Source organism: Lactuca virosa, chromosome 9 (genome assembly GCF_052849685.1).
Source record: "Lactuca virosa cultivar CGN04683 chromosome 9, Lactuca_virosa_CGN04683_v6, whole genome shotgun sequence".
NCBI lineage: Eukaryota > Viridiplantae > Streptophyta > Magnoliopsida > Asterales > Asteraceae > Lactuca > Lactuca virosa.
In genome coordinates, this window is record NC_136434.1 from 149,900,139 (window position 1) to 149,911,980 (window position 11,842).

Here is an 11,842-nt window from a genome sequence, read left to right on the forward strand (position 1 = left end):
TTTTATAAATCAAAAGCTGTTAAATATTTACACCTTTATATTTAATTTTTTTAATTAACCCATGTAATACATGAGTTTTATATCTAGTAATAGATAACCAATGAATTAAATCAATCAAAATATCTGATGGATAAAGCTGATCCAATCCAATATCAATTAGATCGGTTCGATTCAGTTTTTTATACCGAATTAGATTGGATTGGTGAAAAATCCAACATCTAATGGATGATTGGATTGGATCGGTTCCATCGAAATTCATTGGATTTGAACCGATGAACACCTTTAGCAGAAACTGACATATGATTTTAGAATCAGTTATCTTTTTAGGTGATTGATCTTAGGGTGTACCTGAGTTAGAACAGTTGGTAACCGACTACATTAATGACATAACAATAAATATACTAAAGTTGAGTTTATTTAAAAAAAGCTCAATTTATCTATTGATAACCGATTTGGAGGCTAAAATAACAAGTAAAAGATAAAAAATAATGTCTGGCCCATCGATATCATGATGTTTACCTCCTTAATTTCGTTTGAGGTCGAAGACTTAGATCCTACTTGAAAAATATATAAAACTAAGAGTTAAATAAGCAGTAGATTAAATTTGATGTTAAAAAAACATTTTATCTTTTTCACTGTTGGGATTGGTTGGTGATGTAGGAAAATCACCTACCAAATTCCTTCCGACTTTCCACATAATTTCGTTATTAGTTAATTCCTCTATCTTCTGCCACGCCACTCCCCCCATATTCGTATGTGATTTCCCATGTATTTAACTGTCAGCAATCTGGGTTTTCTTTCAAGATTCAAATCAACCAAAATCCCATTTCCTGTACCAATCTAAAGATACATCGACCCAGTTTCAAATCAATGGCTTCCATTAACATGGCTTCGTCTTCCTCACAACTACTACGCTCCAAGTAAAGCTTTCTTCCCTTGTTATTTTCCTCAATTTCTTCTGATAAATGCGTGTTTCTATTCAGAAACAAACTAGGGCCCTTTCCATGATAATACGATCGCGCTTCTTGGGTTTTTCTGAATTCATGTTGGCTTGAGATGTTTCTCCTCGATTTTGAATTCTTTGACATCACTTTGTGATTTCTTTGAGCTCAAAACATGGGTATTTCCATGTTTTATATTTTACCTATCTACTAAAGAATTTCATGCTTCTGTGGATTGGTGATGTATTCGGTTTGTTTTGTATCATATTTTAAAGTTTAGAATTGGACCTTCCATATATAAAAGGCTATAATATTCTATGATCTTATGGTTTGAGAAACTTCATGTAAGTAATTATCAGGGATTGTACGTATTCTTCATTGATTCCTATGTTTATAGCAATGGAGAAGAGCTTTTTCTCATACTAAGTTTACTGCTGTTTACATACTCCATCTTAATCATATTTTGTACCTTCTCTTTTGTTCTTTCCTTTCATGAAAACATGTCAAGATTGCAAGTATAAATATAAATATTGATTATAACTTTTGTTTTGTAGGATGAATCCAAACTTCAGCTCATTTAATGCTCTTTACTCTCTAAATCCTTTTTCATGCAACACCCATGTAACAGACGCGTTTCTTGGTAAAAAATTGTGCTCCATAAGTAAATCCGATGGTAGCTTCAAAGCTTCTCCTGTAGATTTGTGGAAAACTGCTGTTAGCTTGTCATCTGGAATTGAATTACAATCTGATTCAATAGCATTGGGGACATTAGAAGCAGAAACCATTCCTGGCATGAATTCTTTCCCACATGATGCAGATGGATACGATCTTGATTTTCCCACTCCTGGCTTCTCATCCATTCAAGAAGCCATTGAAGATATTCGCCAAGGAAAGGTTGTTTTTAAACCTTTATTTTCCTTTTCTCCTCGAGTTTTTACTTTGTGAAAAAACTAAATGAGTAGTTCCACATCCGTTTATTATTTCTGCAAAAGGGTTATTTTTATAACCGAGTATTTTTTCAAAGTACAATGTTGCAACTTCCTTTAATGCATGGTAACTCATAGGAAAAAAATGAAAGTACAATGATGTAATGAAAAGTTAAATTAAAGTGCATTAAACCCTTTGGTTTATGTCACAGATGGTGGTGGTTGTAGATGATGAAGATAGGGAAAACGAAGGGGATCTAATAATGGCAGCATCAAGTGTGACACCCGAGGCTATGGCTTTCTTTGTTAAGCATGGAACTGGGATTGTTTGTGTAAGCATGAAAGCCGAAGATCTTGAAAGATTGCAACTTCCTTTAATGGTAACTCATAATGAAGAAAAGCTTTGCACAGCATTCACAGTCTCAGTGGTATGTAATCTTGTTCAATTAATTCATATTTCAAAATCTACCTAAATATAGCTATATTTTTGAGTTATATGTTTTGATATTTTTCTAATACTAATTTATAGGATGCAAAACATGGTACAACCACAGGGGTATCGGCTCATGATAGGGCAACAACAATAAAAGCTCTAGCTTCAAAAGAGTCAAAACCAGAAGATTTCAATAGGCCAGGTCATATCTTTCCATTAAAATACAGAGAAGGAGGTGTTTTGAAAAGAGCTGGTCACACCGAAGCTTCGGTTGACTTAGCCATGCTAGCGGGGTTTGACCCTGTGGCGGTTTTATGTGAGGTGGTGGATGATGATGGTTCAATGGCTAGATTACCAAAGCTTAGGAAATTTGTTGAAAAAGAGAACCTGAAGATCATTTCTATTGCTGATCTTATCAGGTAGGTGATTCGATTGTTGTTATCTTGGAATTGTATGTTTGAAAAAAAAGGGTATTTTTGATATTTTGTTTAAATTGGTAGGTATAGGAGGAAAACCGATAAATTAGTGGAACAAGCTTCTGCTGCACGGATCCCTACTACATGGGGACCGTTTGTTGCTTACTGTTATAGGTCGGTCTTGGATGGGATGGAACATATCGCCATGGTCAAGGTGAGCAAAATTTGTTTTACTTTTGAGGGAAATTTGTTAGGGTTGAAAACCAAATTGTTACGACTGTTTAACAATGCATTGGACTCGGATTATAAGACTAATGTAAATGCGTCTCATTCAAAAGGTGAGACAAAAAATCGGATTATAAGACTAATGTAAATGCGTCTCATTCAAAAGGTGAGACAAAAAATCGTTTTTAGGTGCTTGTCTGTTGAAAAGACGTGAATACCTTCCTCATCATCCTCATCAAAAAATTCCCTAGAAAGCTTGTCCAGTCCAATTCGGTCACAGACACAACGTTAAGGCTATGTTTGTTACACAAGACTGGATTAGAGGGGACCAAACAAGCTTTCTAAGGCTATTCTTGATGATGAGTATGATGAGGGCATTCACGTCTTTTCAACAGACAAGTACCTAAAAACGATTTTTTGTCCCGCCTTTTGAATGAGATAAAAAATTACAATTTTTGTCTCATTGACATCAGTCTTATAGTCCCAGTCTAATGCATGCCAAACACAGTATAAGGCTTTCATGTTTGTGTGTCATGTCCCGTGTAACCAACTTGCGAAAAAACGATGAGCGATTTTTTACGTGTTGAAACAGGGTGAAATCGGGGATGGGGACGATATACTTGTGAGGGTACACTCAGAATGCTTAACGGGAGATATATTCGGGTCTGCTAGATGTGATTGTGGGAATCAACTCGCACTTTCAATGCAACAAATTGAAGATGCTGGGAGGGGTGTATTGGTATACCTTAGAGGTCATGAGGGTCGAGGCATTGGTTTAGGCCACAAGCTTCGTGCTTATAACCTCCAAGATGATGGGCGTGACACCGTGGAAGCCAACGAGGAGCTCGGTTTGCCCGTTGATTCAAGGGAATATGGCATTGGTGCACAGGTAGGCTCACCATATTTGAAATATCCAATTGGATTGTAATCTTGATTTGGGTTGAACCATATGCAGATTTTAAGAGATCTTGGTGTCAGAAAGATGAAGCTGATGACGAATAATCCGGCTAAATACATTGGGCTCAAAGGCTACGGTTTGGAAGTTGCAGGAAGAGTTCCCATTATGACTTTGATCACAGAACACAACAAGAGATATCTTGAGACCAAGCGAACCAAGATGGGTCATGTTTACAGCTCGGGAAATAATGGAGTTTACTTTGTTAATGAAAATGATTAATCAAACTCTGTGAACCTCAGTAATTAACATGTTTTGAGGTGTAAACTATGATTTGTATTCACATTCTTCACTTACACAGATCAGAGAAGTCATAATTGAAAAAAAGACATCCATTAAAATGTGTCCTAAAAGGCTCGCCATGGTGACGTCACGTCAACCATTTTGAAATTCTCACTTAAGTTGAATATGAGTTAGGATAAGATTAGAAATTTTTTATGTGATTTTTTTTTTCAGTTTTTTTTGGGGGCTTAGTCGCTAGCTTTTAAGCATTTTTGAAAAAAATTCCAAAAAAATATATTTCAACAAAAAAAAAAAAAAACAAATATATATATATATATATATATATATATATATATATATATATATATATATATATATATATATATATATGTTTGATATGCATCTGCACATCAGAAATTTGCATGTATGCACCTTTATGAAAAAGACATTTATTTTGAAATTTTTTTTAACAAATTAAGCCCGTAAAAACTGGTTAAAAAATTGGAAATATGGGTTTGGAAAAAGTTTTTGGGTTTTCACGAATATTTAAGTTCTCAACGGATCCAAACCCTATATATGAGGGAGGTTAAAATGAGAACAATTATCGAATTTGAGAACGTGAAAACCAATTTGGGCAACTTATTTTTTATTTAATTAAAATCATAAAAGAAATTTATATAAATAAAAAAACAATTAAAAAACCCACCAACCAACACCACCCACCCACGACCCTCCACCACCTACAACCCACCACCCATCACTACCGACCACCACCCACCACCCATTACCACCTATCACCATCGACCACCATCAACCACCGACAACCGCCCACTGCCCACTACTACATACCACAACCCATCACCCACCCACAACCTACCACAACCACATACATATGATGTATATGAACATGATTCGTTATTGTTTTCTCGATTCAATAGTTCTTGTGTATTTAATCACATATGATTATATGTATTTAATTCCATACAAAATTTGTTTTTGCGTTCTCGATTTAGTAGTTGTTCTCGTGTATTTAATCACATATATGTATTTAATCGTATATGATTTATGTGGATAAGATTCATTCTCACATTTTCAATTCAATAGTTGGTATTGTTTATTTAATCACATGTAGGGTTGTAAACGAACCTAACGTTCAACAAACAGTTCGGGGGGAGTTCGTTTATGTTCGTTTATTTAATAAATGAACAAACATGAATACAAATTCTCGTTCGTTTAGTTAAACGAACGAACATGAACAATAGTCTCGTTCGTACATTTATGTTTGTGAACGTTCCTTTATGTTGTTCGTTTACGTTTGTTTATGTCCATTCGTTTTAAATTTATTTATGTTCATAGATGTTCAATTTTTTATTACATTACTATATTTTATGTTTGTTTATGTTCATATATTTTCAATTGTGTTTGTTTATCTTTGTTCATTTATGTTCATTTAGCATGTTCACGAACATAAACGAACGAACATGAACAAGATAATTTGTTAAACGAACGAACATGAACAAGAAAACTCGTTCGTTTATCCGTTTATGTTTGTTTGTTTGTTCGAATAACTTAAACGAACGAACATGAACAAGCCCTTGTTCGTGTTCGTTCGTTTCGCGTACAACCCTAATCACATGTGATTATATGTATTTAATCACATATGATTTATATGGACAAGATTCTTTTTCACGTTCTCAATTCAATAACTTTTCTTGTGTATTTAATTAGATGTGATTATATATATATATATATATATATATATATATATATATATATATATATATATATATATATATATATATATATATATATATATATATATAATCACATATGTTTTTATGTGGACAAGATTCGTTTTCGCGTTCTCGATACAATAGTTATTCTCGTGTATTTAATCACATGTGAGTATATGTATCTAATCACATATGAGTTATATAGACAATATTCATTTTCATATTCTTAATCCAATAGTTGTTTTCGTATATTTAACCACATGTGATTATATGTATTTAATCATATATGATTTATGTGGAAAATATTCGTTTTTGCGTTTTTCGAATTAACAGTTATTCTCATGTATTTAATCATATGTGATTATAAGGTGCTGTTTTTTTTTTCTAAAAAACCATTTCTGACCACTTATTGCTGCAGTTGTTTGTTTTTCAAAAGACTTCTGACTTAAAACTGTTGCGTGTGTGCTGCGTGGCGCAACGCTTGACCCTCTGCTTCAAACCTCTTCACACCTTACTTTAACTTATTGCAGCAGTTTGTAGAGCTTAAAAAACAAACAAACTTTTTATTACATGTTGCAGCCATTTGGTCTCCCTCTTCCGTTACAGAGGGCTGCAGAGGTGGTCCGCAGACTTCAGACATTTTCGCTTCGAAAAAACAAACGACACCCAATTATTGAGTCACATATGATTTATGTGGACAATATTCATTTTTGCATTTTTGATTCAGTATTCGATCTCATGTATTTAATCACATGTGATTATATTTATTTTCTTGTTGGGTTTTTATTCAAAACTAGTTTTAAAAAAAACTCAAAGATACTAATGGAAGCGTTTTGAATTTTGAACAACATAAACAAGTTTATACCCATTGAGGATCATCTAGCAAGCAAAAGAAAGATTAACACAACCATATAGGAGAAAATATTAACAACCTTTGTTGACTTTGAGTCCTCAAGGGGAGGTTTGGAAGTTGATGAAGAATGTAGAACACAAAGAAGAGTTCCTCCAAAGCTTAACACCAACAATTTCCAACTTGTTAGAATGATAGTTCTAACTCTTAAGCTTTAACACAAATAGAGCTGTGTCTTAAAGAGCACATGTAAGTAACACCTTTTCAAGCCTTAACAAGCGAGCAAGAAATGAGAGATAGAACATGTATATCTATGACTTTTTCTAAAGAGAAAAAAAGAGTGCAAGCCTTCATAAGTCCATTTCTTTACCCATTATGTCTTAAGACTTTAAGACAAGCCATACCTCTTAATTATATTTTAATGACATACCTCTAGACATATCTACGACCTTAAGGGAGGAAGAAAAGAAAAGTTTATAAATTTTTTTATAACATTTTATAATATATAAACTTTTATCCATTTAGCTAAAATACAAAAGTCTTTCTAGTCCAAAAAGATGTACATGACTTAATAAATCATACCTTATGATATGTTATGTTACTTTACACTGAAAATCATATCACAAAATAAATAATGTCTAATTAATTATAAGAGTTATGAATACTTACTAAGAATCCAATTCTTATAAATAATCTATTTGCATCAAGTTGTTTTTAGTGTGACCCTTTAGGATCATATATTATTAGTAATATCATTCTAATATGATTCTTGATTGTAAAGATCTTTCAATCTCCACTTGCACATGACTCATCATAGATTGATATAGACAGTGGTGAACGTCTAGCAACATTTCACTACCCCCAATAGCATACGACGAAGTGCCATTCAACATTATCCAATTCCCTAAGAGCTAAAAGCTTCAATTGGTGTATAAGGTATCAGTCATCTCTTTGTCCCATACATCATATTGAACATGAGATATATATCATACTTATTTAGTGTTTAACTTTGGATAAGTCACCTTAGATGTCTAACTCCTAATACATAAGATGAATAAATCCCATCTTAACTACATACACCTCTTGTTCGTGCTATACCCAATAATGACCTTTATAACCGCATGGTCAAAGAACAACTTTTAACTATCAAAGCATAACATTTCCCATACTTAAGCCCTAAATATGCATCTTATGTATTAAGGATACAAATATATTACCTTTATCAAGTATCACTCATGATATCGATCCATGCAATGATCTTGAACGATTCAAATCTAATATTTTCTCTCTAGCAAATATCTATGAACTTGGTTACAACACTTTTCCAGTCAATCCAATTCATATTAGTCTTGCTTCATTGTTGTTCCAAAAGATCGACTATGAATATTATAATAACTAAATTATTCAAGGATTAAACATGTCAATATAAAACAAAACAAGTATATGATGAAAAGATCATATTCCATATATATCACAATCATTACAATATTTGTTGCTAGTAATGTTACAATATTCAATCCTAAACCAAGATCAAATCCAATCACTAGAATAATGAAGTCCTATCCTCTAACATGATCTTACTGTTTTCCTTGTAGAAGGGGCTTCATAAATGGGTCTTCCAAGTTTTGATCCATGTGTACTTTGCAAATACAAATGTTACCACTTCCAACTTGATCACAAATGTAGTTGAACCTTTGGTGAATGTTCCTGGTCCTTTGATATGAATTAGGTTCATCGGCTAACGTAATGGCACCCTCATTGTCACAATATATCTAGAGGTTCCTGAACAAAAGGAACAAACCATAGATTTTCAATACATTTCTTCATCCAAGAAGCTTCCTTTGCAGCTTCTGAAGCGGTAATATATTCTTGATTTTGTAGTGGATTGTGCTATAACACTATGCTTAGAACTCTTCCATGAAACCATACCTCAATTGATAATCAAGACATATCCTGATTGTGACTTACAATCATCCCCATTTGATTGGAAAGAAGCATTGTGTAACACTTTATTGTAAGATCTTCTTCCAAATCTCCATAGATGAGGAACATATCTCTAGTTCTTGTAACACCTAGTTTTGGGATGTTTCTAATTTTAGGATAGCGGGTCATAAATGGATAGAGTAAATGTCTTGGGCTTCAAGGGAATAAAGTTTAGACCCTATCAGATGTTGATAATGTTGGTTAAGTGATTAAATCCATCATATTGTGCTTTGAAGCAAAAGGCTAAAATGGGAAAATTAATATTTCAGGCTTCTTTCATGGATTATGGTTTTATTTCAACATATAGTAAGTCAAAAGTAATTAGATAGGGTTGTGGGGCTTATCAATACCTTCGTGTGCATATAAAGATCACCAAAAATGGAGTTGAAACGAAGAGGTTATGACTATTTGAAGCTGAAGTGGAATGGGGTGAAAACCCGTCGCCACGAGGTGGCAAACAGGTTTCCACGAGATGGGAGTTGCCATGAGGTGGCAAGCAGGTTGCCACGAGGTGGCTGCTATACAGTTCAAGCCCACAGATTTTTAGGCTTTTCATCATATTTAAGGGATGGGTTCATGTTTTTAGGGAATTTTCTTAGCCTCCATCATATCTAGTACCTCTTGAGAGAAACCTTAGCCTCTCTTTCACCACTTTGATCCTCCCCTCTCCTCTCTCATCCATTTTGGAGTGTTTTGGTGGTTTTGGAGTGATGCTTTCATGCAAGATTGATCCTTGAAGCTTGGCAATTGAAGATCTCAACTCTCATCTTCTAGACCTTTGTAAGTTACAAAGTTCCAAGCTTTATTGCATTTCATATTTGCATCTATGTGTATTTTGTGTTTTGGTCCATTTTGATGAGTTTTGAGTGAGAGTTGGGAAGAAATTTTGCAACTTTATTACTCTCTAAGGTCCTAAGAACATTATATATTTCAGATCTGGACTCACAAGTAGTTTTGATGTCATGCATGGAAATTTGACCCATTTCTTACCCTTTTTGACCTAGTTTTGGGAAGGACATGTATTGGGAACACATGTCCATAAAAAATGATTTATATTGCATTTGGGTGTAAGAAATACTTTTGGAAAGTTTGGATAAGTGGCTCTAGGGATTAAGAGCATATTCCATTAAGTTGGCCAAAACAGGTGCTATAACGTGGTGGCTTGGTCACCATGACATGGCGGTAGGCAGTCTTGTGACTGTTTTGTCGTGAGGTTACCAGAACGTAGAATATGCATGGCCACGACATGGTGGCCAACTGAGTTGACTTTTTGATCGTTGATCGTTGACTTTTGACAAGTTTGACTTTTGGTCAAACTTGGGTAGAATTGAGTATCTGACTTAGGACTAGTTCCGATTTGGCTTTAGGTAGCTTATGCAACTGTTTCTACTGTTGAGGTTTTTGTGGAGGTTATGTTGTTTAGCTCATGTGAGTTTTCTCACTATACTTTTTACTACATTATGTATCCTTATATGTAGGATGTTGTTATGCTGTAGTGATTTATGTATCTTTGTCGATAACATGTTGTTATGATGTAGTGGTTTGTATATCCTTGTGTATAGGATGTTTCTATGATATTTTAGGAAGGTAGATTTTTTATGACTACATGTATGTGTTGGATTAGGTATCTAAGCCCACAACTATAATTGGTATGTACTTGACCCGATAGTAGCATGGTCCTTTTGGGTTGCCTTCACCGGAGCAATTTGATAGGATGGATATTTGAGAAAGAGGTATTTGTGATTTATTAATATATTATATGAATAATATATTAATTGAGAAATCATATTATTTAATTGGTATTGATCAAGAATTAATTTGGAATTAATTTAGTGATCAAAAGAGACTGATTAAATTTACAGGGACTGATTTGGTAAATCAGCGATACTTATAGTTTTGGCTAATGATCGATGTTGATTAGGCATTGAATAAAACTATATGAGAGTCCATTGGGGTTTAGTCCAAAGGGCCATCAAATATGAAAATTCATGGTGAATTAGGGTTTACATGTATGAAACCCTAGGAATTCCACACTATAAAAGTAACCCCTAGCATGCCAAAATCGGCCACAAGTATTCCAAGGTGAAACCCTAGCCGATTTGTGCTTCCTAACCTCTCTCTCATAAGCCTCCTTTTGCATTTGGTGTTTGTGACTCATTTGAGGCATCACATTTTAGGTGCTAAGCTCTTGAAATGCAAGGTTCTACAACATACAACAAAGAGGTATTCATCTAACTAGTTTTTATGTTGTATATCTTCAATTGCATGCTAGCTAGGGTATGCTTTGGATGAAATGAAATTGCATGTATAACTTGAGAAAACTTAGATCCAAAGCATCTAGGGTTGTATGTGCACCATAGGATTGTTATAGTGCTCAAAACCCATTAGTGGTATCAGAGCCTAAGGTGTTTTCTGTTATATTGATGCATTGGTTAATTGTTTAAAGCAAAGGAAATCGTTTTTTGGAATCTGCCTGATGACCACGACGTGGTCAAAGTTACCACGACGCGGTGTCTCACCAGATGGCAGATTTTTTAGTTTTTTGGCCAAGAATTGGATTAAGATCATTACCACAAACTCTTTTGATTGATAAAATTCATTTTTTATGATAAGGTAATGATTATCCTCTTCCAACTGAATGATGATTGTCAAATTTTAAGATAATTAATTGATTTTGTGAAAAACTAATTATTTGTAGAATTTGATTTGAATCATCTTGATATATGCAATTAGATTAGGTCAATTTTGTGATATAGTTAATTATATGATTAATTTAATTGTTTTCAAATTGATCCAAGAGTTTTGAAAAGTTTCAAAACTTGCCCTCAAGTTTTGGAATTTAAAAGGTTTTAACTTGAAATATTTAAATTCTAAACCCTAGAGTTTTAAAGGTGTAAAATTCAACCCTTATACTATTATAATATTAAAAGCTTAATACTTATATATATATATATATATATATATATATATATATATATATATATATATATATATATATATATATATATATATATATATATATATATATATATATATATATATATATATATATATATATAAGACAGTTAGTCTTACCGTTAGTAGGCCTCATTCACGAAGCTGGTCTATAAGGGGGGTATAAGGAAATTGCCTATAAAATGGCGATTGAATGGGTGTCC

At 33.5% G+C, this 11,842-nt stretch overlaps 1 protein-coding gene across 1 annotated transcript; it reads left to right on the forward strand.

Annotated features, from left to right (window-relative positions):
• The first annotated feature begins 763 nt into the window (after nucleotides 1–763).
• On the forward strand, nucleotides 764–4,237 carry LOC145141112 (bifunctional riboflavin biosynthesis protein RIBA 1, chloroplastic-like). The gene is made up of 7 exons (XM_079074446.1): nucleotides 764–920; nucleotides 1,496–1,835; nucleotides 2,080–2,295; nucleotides 2,397–2,719; nucleotides 2,801–2,930; nucleotides 3,534–3,830; nucleotides 3,897–4,237. Exons 1-7 carry the CDS (start codon nucleotides 871–873, stop codon nucleotides 4,116–4,118), a joined length of 1,578 nt encoding a protein of 525 aa, XP_078930572.1. The 5' UTR covers nucleotides 764–870; the 3' UTR covers nucleotides 4,119–4,237.
• The last annotated feature ends 7,605 nt before the right edge of the window (nucleotides 4,238–11,842 follow it).

What these genes read in the sequence shown, in the direction of transcription:
- LOC145141112 (XM_079074446.1), top strand. Translation starts at nt 871, where the DNA reads ATGGCTTCCATTAACATGGCTTCGTCTTCCTCACAACTACTACGCTCC. An exon ending in TCACAACTACTACGCTCCAA is followed by an intron (nt 921 to 1,495) that starts GTAAAGCTTTCT and finishes TTTGTTTTGTAG; the next exon opens with GATGAATCCAAACTTCAGCT. An exon ending in AACATATCGCCATGGTCAAG is followed by an intron (nt 2,931 to 3,533) that starts GTGAGCAAAATT and finishes GTGTTGAAACAG; the next exon opens with GGTGAAATCGGGGATGGGGA.